Source organism: Neophocaena asiaeorientalis, unplaced genomic scaffold (genome assembly GCF_003031525.2).
Source record: "Neophocaena asiaeorientalis asiaeorientalis breed wild unplaced genomic scaffold, Neophocaena_asiaeorientalis_V1.1 scaffold118, whole genome shotgun sequence".
Taxonomy (NCBI): domain Eukaryota; kingdom Metazoa; phylum Chordata; class Mammalia; order Artiodactyla; family Phocoenidae; genus Neophocaena; species Neophocaena asiaeorientalis.
Window position 1 is genome coordinate 9996468 of NW_020175528.1, and position 19810 is coordinate 10016277.

The 19810-nt window shown below is 35.3% G+C and overlaps 1 protein-coding gene across 2 annotated transcripts in view; it reads left to right on the forward strand.

The window, feature by feature from the left end:
* Positions 1-15795, forward strand: part of TSC22D2 (TSC22 domain family member 2) — a 50780-nt gene extending 34985 nt beyond the window's left edge. For both annotated transcript variants that reach the window (XM_024769092.1, XM_024769091.1), the window contains 2 exons: positions 11878-11929; positions 12950-15795. In XM_024769092.1, coding sequence (XP_024624860.1) covers positions 11878-11929; positions 12950-13210 — 313 coding nt within the window. In that variant the 3' untranslated portion in view covers positions 13211-15795. The remainder of the gene's footprint in view (positions 1-11877; positions 11930-12949) is intronic.
* The last annotated feature ends 4015 nt before the right edge of the window (positions 15796-19810 follow it).

The following is a 19810-nucleotide window of genomic DNA, read 5'->3' on the forward strand; positions in this document are numbered from 1 at the left end:
TTCATCTCAGGTTTCTCTGCCACTCACTCCCCATCCCTCAAAAAATCTAACCATCTTCCTGTGACACATTAACTATTTCCCCACTCCTTAGTTGCTCCATGCTAAAAACTGCAGTCATCCTTGGCATTTTCTTTGTTATAGATGAGTCTCTTTCATTTATCATCCCTCTGATTTCTCACAGACTCTCTGTGCTTCAGTTATAAAAACGTTCATTTTCCCTTGCTTAATCCCTGTGACCCAGCATTTGGCAGTATCCTGCTACCCCTTATTCCCCTTTGCTTGCTTAGGTAACTTTTTTAAGACCTGTCTTGAGTGTTACTATCGTTCCTTCTCACTAACCCTGCCCCACACACACACACACATACACAAAACACCACATTTGAGTGGTTACAGTAAGTTTCATAAAAAGTCTCTAAAACTAATGATGAAAGAAAAAAAGCCCAATGAGAATAATTACCTCCGGACACAGCAAATCTGAGGTGAGGCCAGGTTGCAATGTGTATTTGCTAATTCTACATCTAGTGATCTTCCCACTGGTGGACACTATCTAACTTCATGTTCTTCCACCCAGTATTTGTTGAGTATTGGGCATGTGCAGAGGCGACAGATTGGAACTTTTTTTTTTTTTTAACAAAGGTGTCACCTAGAAAGGTAAATGTTACTGAGATTTGGCTATTAGGAAATAAGAGGCAAAAGTTTGTTTAGGATTTATGACCTGTTACCTCCAAAGGAATTTGGATTACCTAGGTATATGGATTAGATGTTAATATTAGGCAGCAAGAACATATGGCAAGTGTAGTTTCAGACTGAAAATGAAGAATGAGATTAAGAAATGTTTCCCCAATTATTTATTGAGTTTAGTTAAAATAATAGCATTACCCATGTTTATTAAATACCAAGGAGTGCTTGGAAAAAGTCAGTTTTGCCATTAAGTGTAGGAAGTGGCTTTGATCTAATACAGCTACCTCATGTTATAGCTAAAAAAAAAAAAAAATTAAAAAAAAAGGGGCCCCAGAGTAGCGAGTGATATATTTAGGACTCAGATTCCAAGTATACAGTTTTTGAGTCCAAGTATCTGTGGCATTCTTTACTAAATGGCTGCCAGCCTCATGATAGATGTTTGTATGGCCAGTAGAGCTTTGTCTGGTAGGAGATAGATGCAACTGTTAAAACATAGCCTGTGTGGTTAGTGCTATAAGTGTAGTGTGGAACATGACTTACTATACTACTTCTGGAAGGGTTAGAGAAGCCTTTACAGAAGAGAAAATATTTGAGCTGAAATCTATAAAAGAATGGTAGAGTTTCTACAGTACTTAGAGAGTGAGAAACAGTATGAACAAAGAGAGTAAAAGTAAACCATGGAGGGTCTTAAAGGAGTTTAGGCTATCCAGTTCAAAAGTTGAGCAGGCATTTGGAACTGGGAGGAAGTGGGGTGGGATAATGTAAAGGTTAGCATTAGAAATTTATACTAAACTAGTTCCTGATTTTTCCCCCCTTTGCCCCATTTGTATGTCATTGCTGAAGAATTCTGAGTTACTTTAGAAATGTTAGATGAATTTAGCTACGTAGGTTGTTTTTATAATAGGCCCACTGCCAAGTGAAAATTTATTCAGTGCTTGTTGGTCTCTGAAATGAAATGCAAATCTTAAGAGCTTTACGTTTTTGTTTTTATTTCCCTTGACATTCTTTTTGAATTTTATTTTACTTATTTTTTTATACAGCAGGTTCTTATTAGTCATCCATTTTATACACATCAGTGTATACATGTCAATCACAATCGCCCAATTCATCCCACCACCACCACCACCCCCCGCTGCTTTCCCCCCTTGGTGTCCTTTGACATTCTTTTTTATTTTGTTCTTTCTCCAGTTTTGTTCATTTTCATATACTTACACCATGAACATTTCCTTAGGTGGTGAAAGTGCTGTGATTTCCTCATAGTCAAAGGGAAAGAATACTATATTGTTAACCTTTTAAAGGACAACTGATCTTAACTACAAAATGGCTGTTAAACATAGTCCTTTCCCTGGAAGACTTTTTCTTAATCTTTATCCTTTTCCTAACAGCTGGAGAAATTTGAACTCATGTGTTTTTAATGTCTTCATTCACATTAAGGATTTTCATTGAATTTTTCTCTTCTATTAAACTTTTATACTTTGTAAGACAGATAGTCCTTAAAATCAGTATTGAAAACCATAGATCTTTTACTAAAGTATACAGTAATTTAATCACTAAATTCTGATGTTTTTATTTATTTATTTTTAATTTTATTTTATGGCTGTGCCACGTGGCATGTGAGTTCTTAATTCCCTGACCAGGAATCAAACCCTCGCCCCCTGCATTGGAAGGGTGGAGTCTTAACCACTGTACCATCAGGGAGGTCCCATAAATTCTGATGTTTTTAGAAGTTGGTTAACCATCAGCTTCTATCCCAGCAGACAAAGGAGTGGTTTTAGAATATCTAGAATGAATATATGAAACTATCAATACATCCACTGTATTACTTTTCAGTATAACTATGTTGTTTAGGTTTTCGTCAGTTATTCTGAACTAGACATCAGTTGGCAAAATTCCTTTCTAATCCCTATCCTTTTTTTTTTTAATCTCAGGTACCAGTGTACATCTCAGTCTAGATAATTGTCAATCATAATACTGTTTTCCCAGTCTCCAGGAAGTAAATTAAAGTAGCCAAGACTATAGTGTCAAATTTTTAATTTGGACTTAAGCCCCTTGGTTATGTATCCTTCACTCCCCCATAATTATGCTATCATCAAATTACCTGTTGCTGCTATGTAAACAGTAAAATGAAATCTCTTTCAAAGAGAGTCTGCTCTAAATGTAAGCACTCCAACATTGGGGAAAATGCCACCCTCCTCCTACCCCTTTCTCGCACCGTTTTCTTTTGCAGTCTGACTCAGAAGAAGGAAATAACTTTTTTATTGTGTCAAACCTTGTCTAATGTTAGTCTAATAAGAAATAACTAACTAGTGTATAAGCTCATTTATCTTAAGTAGATATGATTCCATGTTCTTATTCCATTTAAGTATTTAACTTAGGATAATAGAGTATTAAACAAACTTCCTTAGTTTATTGGACTAAGTTTGGCCTGTAGTGGTAAAATTGCTGCTGTTTTACTTTTGTGTAAGTCTCCAGTCTTTCCAGACTAAATTTTTACATCTTCCATCTTGACTGTTTTAACAGAAAAAAAAATGTTTAGTTTGGCTAGTTTTTAAGTTGTTTCCTTGGAGTAGCTCTTCAAGAAAAGAAAAAAAAAAAAACAATTATATCAGAATTTTACTACCAAATACTAAAATAATTCTGCCAAAATATCATAACTTTGAAGTGTAAAGAGATCTGGAAGAAGAAGGTAAAGTTAGTATTAATCTTATCTGTACCTTCTTTGGAATTCATTTTTAATACAACATTGTGTAAGGTTATGTAGCCTATTGTATCTTAGATATTTATTGGAGAGACTTTTACTATTTACTTAGTAGCATCACTTTGAACAAAAATAACTATACTGGGATTATATGGTATAAACATTATTTATACCATATTTTTAAGTGATTTTAATTCACCCTAAGCCAAGGAAGTAAATTTTACAAATCAGAAATGTTATTTATATTGATTGTTTTTTTGTATGTTAAACATAGTACCTAATCTTTCAGAAGGAAATAGTTCCAAATACAAGTGGAGCTGTTGGTCCTCTTCCCTTTCTTCCTTTCTTGTTTCCTGTCTGCCATTTGTTCATGTCTTGAGTTCACACTGTACAGGGAAATAACTCCTTCATGAGTCATTTTCATTTTGGAATGTGTTTTTCAGTATTCTTCACAGTGTAGAGAAAGTAGTCTTCTATCCCTGTTCCCCTTCTGCCTGCCTTCCAGATAAGCACTTACCTAAACAGATAAGCACTTTCTTAGTGTGTGTGTGTCCTTCTAGTCTCTTTATTGTATATACAAGCAAATACAATGTGTATTATCTCCCTCTTCACACAAATGATAATATACACACATCTGTACCTTTATCTTTAAGGATCTTCAAGATACGTTGCTTCCATCTCAGTACACAGAAAAGCATCCTTGTGGTTTTTTTAAATAACTGGCTAGGGGCTTCCCTGGTGGCGCAGTGGTTGAGAGTCCGCCTGCCGATGCAGGGGACACGGGTTTGTGCCCCGGTCCGGGAAGATCCCACATGCCACAGATTGGCTGGGCCGGTAAGCCATGGCTGCTGAGGCTGTGCGTCCGGAGCCTATGCTCCGCAACGGGAGAGGCCACAGCAGTGAGAGGCCTGTGTACTGCAAAAAAAATAAAAATAAAAAAATAACTGGCTAGTATTAAATTGAATGGATGACTATACTGTGATTTATTTAACCCCTTCCCTATTGCTAATCAAAAGCCTGCCGTTATAAAGTGTTGTAATGAGTAGTTTTGTAAATACATTATTTCCTATGTATGCAAAAATATCTATAGGATAAATTACTATAGATATTTTTGCATACATAGGAAACTGTATACATGTATTTTTGCATACATAGGAAACTTGTAGGATTGCTGGCTCAAAGAATGTGTTGTGTATAAAATTTATTAGATATAACCAAATTGCTCTCTATACGGGTTATACCATTATACCACTTTGTACCAGCACTGTAAGAGAAGAGAAGGCCCATTTTCCCACAGCCTCACTGACTGTGTATTAAATTTTAGTATGTTTGCCAGTCTGTTAGGGAAATAATATCACATTATAGTTTTAATCTCTATTTTTATTATGAATGAGATGTTGCGTATTTTTTCATGTCTTGTGAATGTTCGTGTGAATTCTACCCATCTTTCTATTTGGGCTTCTTGTCTTACAGATTCCTAGAAGTACTTTATATTTTAGGGAAATTATTAAAGAAGCTTTTAAAAAACTGTATTTTGAGGCATATAGTTAGAAAGTCCTCTCCTACTCCTCTCCAAAATAGTAAAGAAATTCTTCCTAAATAGGCCTTTTTAAGGTCATTAATACAGATGATATGGTTGACTCTGGACAAAGGGGGTCTGAGGTAGGAGAGGGACTTTGTATTGATGGTATACTTTTTTGTGTATACTCTCTGAATTTATTCTTTACCATGTATATGTATATTTTTAAAAACTTTTATTTTGAGTAATTATAGATTAATAAGTTGCAAAAAAAAAAAGTGCAGGGAGGTCTCAGGTACCCCTTTACCCAGTTCTCCCCCAGTGATAACATCTTGCATGGCTATAGTATAATACCTGAAGCCAGGAAATTGACATTGGTATAATCCACAGGTATAATCCTTTTTTCCTCTTTTTAAATATTCTTTTCTGGTCAGTATTTTGACCTGAAATTAATTAAATGAATGTGAAATATGCTGAGGGCATTGGTGAGCAAAGTTTTTATAGATGATAAAAACAAATATCAATCTTCATATAAGTATTTAGCTCAGTTTTTTGTTTTTTGGGTTTTGTTTGTTTGTTTGTTTTTGCGGTATGCGGGCCTCTCACTGTTGTGGCCTCTCCCGTTGCGGAGCGCACGCTCAGCGGCCATGGCTCACGGGCCTAGCCGCTCCGCGGCATGTGGGATCTTCCCGGACCGGGGCACGAACCCATGTCCCCTGCATCGGCAGGCGGACTCTCAACCACTGCGCCACCAGGGAAGCCCTTTAGCTCAGTTTTTAGTAGTTCCTTGGTAAAAAGCTTTTTTCACAGTAAGATTGGTTACTTGAGAAAATAATAACATTTAGTTTTGTGAGTAGCCATTTTCCTTGCTTGTTTAGCATGAATAATAGCTTTTATCATCCACAAAAATCACTTATTTTGTGTTACTGATAATAAAAATCTCCATGGGGACTTCTTGTGAGTTTTTTAACTCATGAAATTAAACAGGTTGTTTTTACATTGGTAGAACTTATGGTTAATAATTAGAATATGTACAATTTTGAGTTCTTAGCTTCATTGACTGTTAACTTTGTCTAATAGTTTTATTCTTAACCACAGAGGTTTGCATTTGGCCAGAGATTGTCTACATGAATTTTATCTATTTAGGCTCTTTTTTGGAAGTAGGATTGTTATTTGCCCTTAAATTGTGTTAAAGTGTAAATGTTCTTTAAATTCGTCTTACAGAAGGGTGATGGGTTTTTTTTTCTTTTTAACCTTGATAGGCTTGCTGAGCTGTAGATTCATTAGATTTATTTTTTTGCAATCAGTGACTTAACAGTTTCTTTCTAAAAAGCAAAACATACATTTCTTAGAGAAGAGGCAAAATGTTGCCCAGATTAGAATTAAAGCATTTTTAACACTAATGATGTTATAGAGCTTATTGCAGTGGGGCAAGGGGATTAAGGTTGTAGGTGATTTACTGGAAACAGTACCTGATTCCTGAGGACTGGCCTCCAAGAGAGATTGTAGCTTCAACTTGTAAGTTTAAGAAGAATTGATTTTACCTGGTTTGGGTAAGGGGGCTTTAACATAAATATTGATATACGAGATTTGCCAACTCAAATAAGTTCTCATCACAAAACATTTTATTTTGTGATTTGGGGAATTCCTGTAGTGGATTTTTAATTGTGTTGTGATTCAACAGGGAAAGTTAGGAGGGTCTTAGAGTAAAGCAAGGTAAATTTTTTTTATAATATTCTGCATATAGATCCGTATAATCTTAAGATATCTTCATCTTTCTAACAAACCAAAAGAACCTTTCAGTCCTTAGCAAATAGGTGAACTATACTGGTTGTCTAAAGATCACTGAGCAAGTCCCTTTTCTAAGAAGTGACCTCCCTTGTTTTCAGAGCTGAACCTCTTCTAGGAATATGCTAGATAAGATAAATGGCATATTATGAACATAGTTTAATCTTTGGATCCACAGTTATGGTTTGACAACTAACATTTGGTACTTGGTTAAAGCACTTTTCACAATGTACACAACGCTGGATTTCTTTTAGGTCATTATAGATAGTTGCTTTCTTCCTTTCACAATCTGACTGTTATGATAGGAAAAGCATATGTTTTGACATTAATTAGGTTAGGTTTTAATCCTCTCCCTAGGGTTGTGTCTGAATAAGTTACTTGGCTTCAGTTTCCTCAGCTGTAAAGTGAGAGTGTTGCTCAGGCTTGTAGTAAGGACTCACTTAAACAGCGTGTGCTTCCATGAAGTGGGCAGTCATTTGTGTTCTTTTCCTCTACCCTGTTGCTTTGTTAATAAGCATTTGTGGGATTTCCCTGGCGGTCCAGTGGTTAAGACTCAGTGCTTCCACTGCAGGGGGCACAGGTTGGATCCCTGGTCAGGGAACTAAGATCCCACATGCTGTGTGGTTGTGGCCAATAAATTAAAAAAAAAATTTTAAATAAGCATTTGTATTGAGAAAGGAGAAGGAAGACAACATAGCCAAAATGTAATAGGGAAGAAATTCGCACTATTTTTATCTTAAACAGTAGCCATGATGTCTCTGTACACATTAATAAAGAAAAAAGTTGATTTCTCATAAAAAAATTTTCTTAAATGTGAGATCAAGTTAGCCTAACTGTGTCACTGGTTTTAATTTTTAGAGAGGCAAGACGGGATGATTTGCAGAGTCACTGAGCTGAGAGCATGGATGAAACAGTTAGCCTATTAAGAAGGATGCGGGCTTCCCTGGTGGCGCAGTGGTTGAGAGTCCGCCTGCCGATGCAGGGGACACGGGTTCGTGCCCCGGTCCGGGAAGATCCCACATGCCGCGGAGCGGCTGGGCCCGTGAGCCATGGCCGCTGAGCCTGCTCATCCGAAGCTTGTGCTCCGCAACGTGAGAGGCCCGCATACCACAAAAAAAAAAAAAAAAAAAAAAAGAAGGCTGCAAATGTAAGAAACTTGTGATGCCGCAGCAGAGGTTCCTATCTGGCCTCTTGTCTTCTCAGTGAGGTTGCAAGTAATCTGTTGTGATAAGAGTAAGCAGGCCTGGGAAGAAAAGCTGTGGTGGGGAGCCAGTTGGGATGAACTAAAAGATGAACAGCATGGAAATCCAATCTAGCTTGGTGTGCCATTGATACTTTTAAGTTTTACTTTTCTTATGAATGTGATTGTAATTTACTTTATTTAAACACTAAATTCAAGCTCATTTGGTTCTTTTGGGAGCCGCAGTTCCGGTAAATGAAAATTCATTATATAAAAAGTGATTTAGTCATTCTTTTTTCCCCATAGTTCTGTATTTCTGTCCGTTCCCTCCATACCCACAGTTTTTTATTCATCTAGTAAATGCTAATCCAGTTATGATTTTATTCTAAAAGAGAGACCCATAGTAACAGAATTATCCCTTTTTATATAGCACTCTGTAGTTTAACAGAATAGTTACAAAGTCTTAGGAAGCCTTCCCTTAAGGAACTTAAGTTCAGAAACTGGTTAATCATCTAGTTATAGCGTGGTGAATACAATAATAAGAAAGAAAACAAGGCCTAATACTATAACATTAGGTCAGGGAAACAAATGAAAGGAAATTATTCATTCTGCTTCAGCTGATCATTCTCATTTTAAAAGAGCATAAAGCCCAAACCACTATGTTGACTTTGAACACAATGGAAAACTTGTTTCCCTCATTGAAACAATATTCTTAAACCATGTTCTGGGATCTTGAAATAGAATACACTCTTATTTGTTTATATTTAAAACTACCATATTGATATCTTTATTAAAAACCAGGCTATTTAAGGCAGTGGTTCTCAAACTTTAGTTTCTTTCAAATCACCTGGAGGAGTTATTAAAATAGATTTCTTGGGTCCCACCTCAAAAGTATCTAATTCAGTAGGTCTGAGTGGACCCGAATATTTACATTTCTAACAGGTACCCAGATGATGCTGATGGCTCCTGGTCCAGGGACCACACATGGAGAGCTACTGATTTATTCAAACTCAGAAAAATGTAATGGCTTCCTAACATGAACCAGTAATCGTTTCTAATCCAATTACTATCATATTGACTCTTTCAGTATGCATTTGAGCTCCTATGTGCCAAGCACTGTTCACTTCTTCACAGAGGTGAAGAAGATAAGCCACCTCCCTCAAGGAACTCAGTCTAATAGAGTTAACAGTGGTAGTATTATTTAAACTCACTTAATCCTCACAGGAGTTTTGTGGATTGGGGTATATAATCCTTATTTTAGGTAAAAAAAAAAATGAGGTCTAGAAAGGTAAAATAATTTCCTAGAATTCACAGTGATTACATGGAGGAGCCAGAATTTCCTGGTTATGCACTATAAAAAGTTTGTGATGATTTTAGTGGGCCACAAAAGGGATGGAATATTTGGTTCTACCTTAGGAAATCAGAAGGTGTTGCAGAAGAGGTGGCACTGAGCATCTTAAGGAACAAGTTAAAGATAGCCAGATGAATTGGAACTGTGAGCATTTCCAGCTGAGGGAGCAGTTTCTGCAAAGCCATGGAAACCTGAGAGAACGTATGTTCCACAGACTGCAAATAGCTATGTAAGACCATAACACAATATACCACATGGGGTATGAGAGGAAAGGAGACCATAGAAAGCTGAGGTCAAGGCCGTAAAGGGTTTTGTATACAAGGCTAAGAAATTTTTTTTAAGTAGAGTTAGGTTTTTTTTTATTATTACTCTTCTAATTTTCATCTCTAAGCCAGTGGTTCTCAAAGTATGATTTGTCTGGCAGCAGAATTGGCATCACCTGGAAACTTGTTAGAAATGCAAGTTCCTGGGCCTGACCCCAGACCTACTGAATCTGAAAGGTGGAGCCCAGCAATCTGTGTTTTAATAAAACATCTAGATGACTCTGGTACATGCTAAAGTTTGAGAACCTCTGCAGTAGGTTGTAGGATTCTTGATAACAGCCTTCAGAGTGGCCAAAGGTGACTATAGAGATAGTAATTGTATCTGTGACTGATTTGATTCTGTTAAAGTACAGTGTTTAACAAAATTGGAATAGTAATACCTTTTAAGGGAAACATATCTTCAACATGATCCATTTATACTTTGCAAACCTGTTCCTCCGTAGCAGTAAAAGAGATCTGAGTCAGGACTAGAGGTTATTATATCAGCAAAGAATAGGATGCTAATTATTGTTCCTTAGCTGAGGGAATGGTTTGGAAACTGACTAGGTTTTGTTTTAATTATCAAAAAAGAAGAAGAAGAAATAAACCTTTTTTAAAGGTTTTTGAGGTTTATTTGGGTTTTTTGTTTTGTTTGCTCATTAATATGTAAAACTGGTGTTAAAGTTAGCATTTAAGATATCCTATTTAAAACTGATGTGTTAAAAGAATTGAATGTATTTAAGTCATGAAATGACTAAAACTATTTCATTTTTTCCTTGACATAGAAGTAAAAAATAAAGTATAATCTAGGATTCTCAGGCAAATTCTAATCTAAATGCCTATCACTATCTTTTTTGCCAAATCATGACCAGTGTTTGGTGAATTTATCTATGTGGTGTCTGAATTGAACTTTACATTAAAGTTTATATAGTTCTGTAGTTTTTAGTTACATGAAGCCATACTTTGCTGTCTATAAGCATTTAAAGCCTAACATATATAAGTATTTATTAATGATCTATATATCCTTTCCAGTTATTAGGTATACATAAGCCCCTTTTCATCTTAGCAACAGCAGCAAGAAGTGAAGTAGTATGCTGTAATTAATGTGCTTAATGCACAGATAAACAAGCTTAGTGTTTTCCACGCATTGACTCAGGATTTAAAAGTTCAAAGTCCACTGAGGCATTGACACCAGCCCCTTCATTTTACAGATGAGGAAACTGAGGTCCAGGGAAGTTAAATAGTTGATTACTGATGGTCATATAGGTAGTGAGTAGCAGAACCAAGATTATAACCAGATCTACTTAGATTATAATAAAAAAAGGCACCACTACATCAGACAGGATATTTCTGAGGCTCGGTCTGATAGAACATTGAGGGTCCACATCATCTAAAGCAAAATAGTCTTCAGATAAATTAGCACCTAAATTTAGCACTACACACTAAATGAAGAGTATGTAGTAAAAGTTTTGTATAAAAGTGGTTTAAAGACCTCTTTTTGTATTGATACAGTAGATTAACATATCCTATTTATATTTACAAGAAAATCTAATAACTATTCTTTAAAGTTTACAAAAACACCAAGAAAAGGATATAGATCCTCGCTACACACATGGGAAAATATAAACTTCCAAAGAGAACAATTATTCAGCCTCCTGTGTCATTATCACAGAAATGATAAGGTGATATTTAAACTTGGGATGTACTTACCAGCTAGACTATTTCCAATTATCTCTAGGAAAAATTGGTCTAAACCACATACCTTAGTAGGTGATTTTTGCCAGCTAGTAAACTACAGTCAAAGCATACAGGTCTGCCAGAATGTTGAGTTCCTTGTTAACCAACCCTGCAAGTACTGCTTGCCCAGAAGCCCTCTGAATCATTTTTACAAGCCAGTTTTTAAAATTTAAAAACCAGACATTAAAATATAAAATCTATAGTAGAAAAATCATCATCTGAATTTAATGCAATAAATAACCACTGGAATTTCTACATGAAAGGCAATTAGAATATATAGTTGGTAAATGAAGAGATGTGGAGGGGGTACTGTTCGTTCAAAATGTATCTTAAGTTCACTGAATTGAGAACTCCTGGATAGAATTGGGAGTTACTTTTTAAAGTAGCATATATATGTCATTGGCAAATTAGAAGTATTGAAACTACAAAGATTTTTACAAGCCATCTGTTTATTGAGATCATTTTCAAAATGAGAGCTCTGAGTATGAAATTGTGAGAATAGACTAATAATCTATTTTAAATTACTATTTTTGGTTTTAAGTAAAACACAATTATTTTAAAAGTTGGAAGGGAGCTTACATTTTTTAGAATAATTTAATGAAATATTCTAATTTTTTCCAGTGCATCTGGGGGAGGTGGTGTAGCCATTGACAACAAAATAGAACAAGCAATGGTAAGTATAAATTTATAGTCCTCTCATTTCAGAGGTTGTTGGGTTTCATCAATTCTAAAAAACAAATACCTAATTTCTTTAAACCAAGATGACCAAAGTGTATTTTTTGATAGTGAGATTTGGTTGAAAATGCTAGAATGTTGAGAATTTTTAGTCTATAAATACCAGTGGAATAGATATTTCCCCTACTTGAACATGTTACATTTCGTGCCATTTTGGGGAATATACATAATCAACATGCATTTGATCCCCTAAATATCTCAGCATCAAAAATAATTTAGAAACAAAAGACTAATAAAATGAAAACTTCAGCTGGAAATCTTTTCCATCCTTTGGTTATTTACAGTGACTCTTTTACTCAGCTTTAATAAATAGACTTGTTTCTGTTGATTCTGATTTCTGCTATTACTATCAATTTTTTGGTTTTCTCAAAAGATATTCTACTCATATTATTTAAAATATTTTGATTCAAGTTATTAAAACCATAGATCGATTATAAATAAAGGCCACTGGTCTCAAACTATTTTGTTTTTTAATCCTGAGGTTTTAAAGTTGGAAATTGCAGGTCACTTCATCTCTTAAAGCAGTACTATAACTAGTTTATTATCAGACAGTTTAATATCCTTTGTTCTCTTCGTCTGACGTCTAAATATATGATTTTAAACCTTTTTTTAAATTCTAATCTTATCTTAATTGACAATTTAAGGAGCTGGTATTTTTTGAAATCACTCCAAACTTTGAAAATAAAATCCTGGGCTTGCTGCCCTAGTTGGGAGCTAGATTTTTTCCACCCCATCTTCCTTAGTGTCAATCAAGAAACAGTAGAAACATTAAAAGCAAGAGCAGGAAAACTATATAAATGTAGTTTAAATAAACTATATTTATAGTATAAATATAAATATATAAAACTATATAAATATAAAACTGCCTGATGTTTATAAGGCACCAGGTAGGCTAGAACCAAATAGCAACTCCTTTCCCTTTCACTCTTTTTGACATTCCTAATTTTGTTCTTCACAGGATCTGGTGAAAAGCCATTTGATGTATGCAGTAAGAGAAGAAGTGGAAGTTCTAAAGGAACAAATAAAAGAATTAGTTGAAAGAAACTCTTTACTTGAACGAGAAAATGCACTGTTAAAATCTCTTTCAAACAATGATCAGTTATCCCAACTCCCAGCCCAACAGGCCAATGCTGGTAGCACTTCTCAACAGCAAGCAGTGATAGCACAGCCTCCGCAGCCAACGCAGCCTCCGCAGCAGCCGAATGTGTCCTCAGCATAAAGCTTTCTTGCCTCATTAAGAAAAAAACTGAAAGCAATCTATCCTTGTGTGCCACTGGTGTTCTTTCCACTTTATACGAAAGCAAGTAGCCATGCTTCAGTTGTGTGTTTGGCCTTTTCAGTATTAGACAATCATTCTACAAGAGCTTTTCCTCTCTTTGAGATGTCATGCAGTGCTGTTGATGTCCAGTTTATGTCATCAGTACACAAGGAGAATAATAGATGGGGTGTATTAAAGAGAGCAAAGTTAGCATTTTACCTGGTGCGCACGAGTGGGGTCTTTTAAGAGCTTTGGTGGCTCTCCCATGTTTCCTATTATCCATGGATTTACCCTGAGCCTTCCTATCGCATTATAAATAACAGTTCATCTAAAGAGCCACTTTTCTTTCAATATCAGTAACATTTGCCTACATAAGTTTTCATTTATTTGTGTTTTATTTATTACAGGGCTGCTATTTTCATAATGTACATGAACAATGTCACAGAACTTTTTTAATTTTTTTGAATAATTATAAGTATCAGTAAAGGAATTGAAAGACAGGATTGCATTTAATAGATGAAACGTTTAGGCAATAATTGAACAAAAGAATCCTGGCATATTTCTAACACTAATGGCAATTTACCTTCGGTATTTATTTTCAGTAGTAAAGACCCAGCTTGAATGTAAATTTTGTATAGTGTAAGTATGAAGAACATAGTGCAACTGTACAGGTAGTCACCAGTTATTGTGATATAATAAATAATTGGGCTATTTTGATGAAGAAAACTTTGTTCATTTGTTTCTACTTTCTAATAGAGAAATTGCCACGATTCCTCTGCTTTTTGACATTTCGTATGACTTTTTTTTCGGGTGGGAATAAAAAGCTGTGAAATTGTTCAACCTACTTTGTAACCAAAGAAGCAAAGCTGTGTAATGGAGTTTTGTTTTTTTTTTGTTTGTTTTTTTTTTTTTATAATGCACATTCTTTATGTATTTTTATTTAGTGTTCTCTCGGTCACAATTTTCTTTGCTGTCTAGCATGATCTGCATGACCTATAATCTTTGAACCACTTTCGTACCTCATGTTTTTATCCAGCACTCTTATTGTAATATGTACTAGTCTGTGAACAATGTCAAATAAAAAAGAACGAACAGGTAGTATGGTGGAGCTGAGCTAGTGTACTATACACTAGTTGTAAAAAAAAAAAAAAAAAATAATGAAGTGAGCCATCTTTTTGTTCATTTAAAATGGTGTTTTGAATTTCGTATGCAGAAAACGTTTTGTTACATTGCAGATTTTAATGTATTTAATAAATGCAACATGCAGATTAAGTGCAGTGTATACTGAGTATTTAAATTAAAATGTACATTTCATAAATACAGTTTCAAGAGGAAACATCATTTTGTGTATACTAACACATTAAGTATATGTCAGAAATTGATGTATAAATATATATTTTAACACATTTTCTGAAATTAAACTGCAGTTTTGTTGAAATATTTGGCTCTATATGTGTTCAAAATTTAATTTGATTAGATTTGTATTTTCAGAGTTCCAAATATTCCTTCAATGAAAACCTATGTTATTAATGACTTAATGATGGTTCTTAAATTTTCCAAGTAAAATAATTTAAAGAATGCAAGAATGGTGAGCAATATTTGTACTCAATATTCATATTATGTCAATGACATTTAAGTAGGAAATCCTTGTCTACCAGAACTTTTACTTGAATTCAGAAAGGTGCCTGTAGAAATTAACATGCTCTGTATCTATAGCCAACTAGCTAATCAGGAGTTAATAAGAATCAATAGTTAGGTCTTTGCATTAAACGAAGATAAATAAGTGTTCTTTATCTATCTAAAATTAAAACTTAAATAAGTCACAAACTAAATGCATAAAATCAGAGTGTACATGGGATTTCCAATTATTTTATATTCTAGTTAGGCTGCAGGATATATTCACTAAAAACACAATTTTAATGTTAATAGAACTAACTAAAGGAACTAAGTACTTAGGCTTGAAGAAGCAACCTAAAGATATGAAGTAAGATTTTTTAATAGAGCCATCCCAGGTGAGCTAGAAAGTGAAACTTCCACGTTGGACTGTTAACCAAAAGGCTCACCGGGTGCACCCCTCAAGTGTGAAAGTGTGATATATAATACAGGTGGAAAAAAACGTATTAGAAAAGGTTGGGGTTTATGTGAAAATATAAATTTTGGTGTTGGGGGTAGAAAAACACATTATAAATGCTAAAGTAATAGTCACAAAGGAAGTGATTAATATGCTTTAAATGGTAATTAAAAGCAATTATTACTACTTCTACATTAAAAAAAATCACAGTAGAAGAGAGAACATGAATAGTTCACAGAAGAAATAAACGGCAGTTTCTAAAGGTTCACCCTCTAGTAACCTAAGAAATACAAGTTAACATTTAACAAATTATTTGTCCTTTAAATAGCAGGACCTAATGTAGAAAGGCAAGCTTTCCTGTGAACTTCTAGAAAGTAAGATGGCAAAATGTATCGAGCCTTAAAAAACTTTCCAACTTAATGACATGAGAAGATACTCAACTACTGGTGCCACGTTCAAAACATGCAAAACTATAGTAGTGCCTGTCCTCTGCTTTCCCAACTCCCCCCCCCACCGCCCCTCTTCTCTTGTATGACCCATCCCCCACCATACAACCCCAAAAATAGCTGTGAAAGGAAGCCTGTACATCCAAACCTACTCTCATGAGGCATGCCCCCAATCCAAAGTCAGGGACAAACTTAAGGGTGGGAAAGTTATGTGCTTTTCAGCATCAGATATACTGTATATTTGAAAACAACATCAAGCATTCCTCCAAATGATTAGTTTAGGATATTAAGTAAATTTCAGTTTTTCCTCAGATATTTAGGGTCTCTAGTTAGCTGGAATATTAATTTATTGAGATGCCAATTTGGGAGCACAGTCTTGTATGAATGCCATCTGTAATCTTCTCGGTGAAATGCTCGTAGACCAAGGTGCCACATAAGTGTTCTGTTGGTTTACTTCAACCAACCACAAGATCATAGGTGGAAAATATTTCTGATACGGCAATGTGTCTTCAGTACAAACCTAATTTTCCCCAAAGAAAAATCATTTCAAGTAGCTACAATGTGATTTTATAGCTTGATATACACCTCCCTCCCCCCAAGAAATAGAGCGATTGTGAGATATTAAATATACGGTTACTCTCATAATTTTTTGTTCAAAAATAGCTGGATATTTCCAATGTTCTGAGCTAAGCACAAATACGTATAAAAACAGGAATGCTTTACCATCAAGCCCTCAGCGATGGGTAACTAAAACTTCCATTATTCACAAAGAATTGTCACAGGTCAGAGATCAGGGTATTTCTCCAAGTTCCAAACCATAGTCACTTCTGGACGTTTAAAAAAACGGGAAGTGGGGAGGGTGGGCGCAGTATCCTTCCAATTAAAGTAACCAAAATACCTGTTCATGAGAATTCATCCTTGTAGAGCCAGAAATAAAATATCACCTAATTTTCTGGAAACCAATTTTTAAGATGGTCTGAAGTCACATATTTTAAGCTTTATAGCTCAGTGGCAGGCATTTAGTGACATGACTCAATTCTCTTCAATAATCCTTTAAAAGGACAAAGCCCAGCCCTCAAGTTTCAGAGTTTAATTAGGGATATAGACAAACGAATAGATATGAAATAATAAAGGCTTGTTATACACAGTCAAGGATGGCTTTGTTAGGGAAGGTTTCTTCAAGGAGGTGACATGTGAGTCTTGAAGGTCGCAAAAGTAAAACAGTGCTCAGAGGCTTAAAGGAGAGCATAAGCAAAGCTCCTTGAGAAGCCACAGAACTGTTCCACAGGAGGCACGCAGGCAATGACTGTCTCACTCACCTGAGTAGTTTGGCATCAATTCGGAAAACAGGAATGATTTATTGAATGATTTTAAGGAATGGGATTGTAATCAGAATTGCATTTCAGAAAAATTAATCATTCCAGTGGCACATGAGAGGTAGTTGGAGAGCTAAAACTAGAAACTGAGAAATAATTTAGGGGAGACAATCCAGAACAGAAATGATGGATAGGCAAAATTATATAGGCAATCTTGGTTCATGAAGGAAGTTTGTCTTGAGTTCTTCTGTACCATTTTTCTCTCCACGGTGAACATTCCATTCCCAGCATCAGGTACCTGTTATTTCTTGCTCCAAGGAAAGATCAGAGAACTCCAAGTCTTAGAAAGTTTAAGACTTTTCCTTCCAACAGCCATATTATCTCTATGAAACGAAAGCCTTTGTTTCCTGTTAAAGGAATTTCAAGAATTTAGCAAAGGGGTAGGGGGGACTAGAGGAGGCTTAGCTGTCCCTTTAAGCCTCTGTGTAAATCCAGCCCTAAAGGTAAACCAAATTTAGTCCTTTTATAGTGGATTAGGATTAGAATGGCCCAGAAGCATGAATTCAAAGTCTGCCCCTCAGAGCTAGCCCTTCCTCCCAAGAAAGGATATTACGGGTTCTAGCCCCACTGCAGATATTGACAGCCCGTCAGAACAGGTTTTGCTAGGCTTTAACCTTTCATTCTTTGACACAATTCAGGTTTCTTTCTGCCCTATAGGCCCCCTGCGTAAGCAAAACTGGACCTTTTCTCCCACCTCCTCCTGCCTGGTAATCCATGTTTTTATTTTCTAGCAATACTAATAGTGTATTATTTAGTGATGTGTATTTGCATCCTATTTTTCCCTTTTTGAAGTTCCAGTATGCATTCCTGTTTCATATATAGTTCACGGAATTTTTAATGGTAAAATCTGTTCTTTAAATGCAAGTATTCCTTTCGTCAGTAGAGAGATTACTGTAAAGTGTAGTTTAACGATTTCCTTAGTGGTCTACAACTAGGCTGACGTGCTGTGTTCACAAATAAAAATGCTAAGTAAGGCACTATACAAAGTAAGTTAAAGGTCAGAGACATCCTTTTTTTTTAAGAGAATCATCAAAAATAAAAGCAAGACAGTCTTTCAGGATTGATAATGGTTAGGTAAGGAGCTGGTATTTTGCACTGGCACAATTTACTTGGTCACAGAATTTGTTCACCACACTTGGGTGGTGAGTTAGCTTTAATTTTCCTTCTCCTCACCAGGGGAACTGAGAGTTTAAGTAGTTTGGGGAATTTTCCCATAGTCTAATGTCTTGTGTTGAGCTGTAAAACAGAGCAGGAAGTTTATGGGCTAAGGCATTACCCATGAAAGCCAAAGCTACCCCTTTGAAAGAAGGAAGGAAAAGGTGTGCTAACTCACATCATAAAAATAACTGAATTTTAAAATGCGGCAAATGTCACACTTCTACTTTCCTATAAAAAAAGTTAAGTTTACCTTCTTTATTTCCTTCTTTTGCATGCCTGAGATATTTCTGTATAACAACTGTAAAGTATGCTTGCCCACTGCAATCCAGAATGTTTTCCAGATCACAGTTCTTACTGTCATTTAACAGGCAAGCAACATACCTATACATAGATCATACCTGAGGAATTCCACGAACAGCAAGGGAACATTTTTCTCACACTTGGGCATGGATTATCAGGTCAGTGTCTAAATCTAGCGTTCCTACTTTTAAAAAAGAAAAAAAAATATATATATATATATATATATATAATTTAATCAGATGGACAGAAAAAAATAAATATGTATAATTTCGTGATGCCCCTGAAGTAAAGGCTTTGTTTTTGAGAAGCTTGAGTTTTATTTTTTATTTTATAGAAACATTGTTGAAATGCAGTTCAATTCTATTTCAGTTCAGGGTTTGCACCCTGTACTGGATGTTTGGGGATAGAAAGATGAATGAGACATGATTTGTGCACTCCAGACGCTCATGGTCCAATGTAAAAGTAAAAGCTAGAGTGTCACATTGGTTTTTTCAAAGTATATGTCACAGTTTGTGGACCTCAGATCATTTGTTGAATGAAAGGTTCTTATAAATGAACAGTAATATTGCCGTGCCACGTGATACCATTTGACATTGCCAGGAAAAAACTTTAAATCACCAAAAAGCTTCAACATCAAATACTTCTAGAAAGAGGGGAGCTGGTAAAAAGGATTCCATCTCTATATTTAGCCTGTGAGGTGTCCCCTAAAAAAAAAGAACTAATCTTAAAGAGAAGTTTACACATTTCTTAATACTCTGTAGATAACAGAACTGATTTAATTGAATAGAATTTGTGTGTTATGAATTACATCATCGACTGTCTCATGAGGAATACATTCATTATCTTTGCTGATAAAATCAGCTACCGTTCAATGAACCAAGTTAAGAATAACTCAGGTACCTGATGCCAAAATTAAATCTGATAAAGCTGAGAATCCAGAAATGAACACAAATATATATTGAGTAAATGATGAAAGTGACATTTCAAATCAAAAAGGGAAGAATGGATTATTCAACAACTAGTATTAAGACCACATAACCACTTGGGAAAAACAATTTTAGATCTCTAACTCACAAAAATTAAATTCCAGCCAGACTAGCAGTGAGCCTTATGCTTTTTGGTCACATACTCCTTTTAGAAATATCCTTGTGAAAACGCACGTGAGCAAAAAGGTTTACAAATAGGTTATGAAGAGATGCCCAACTTTAGC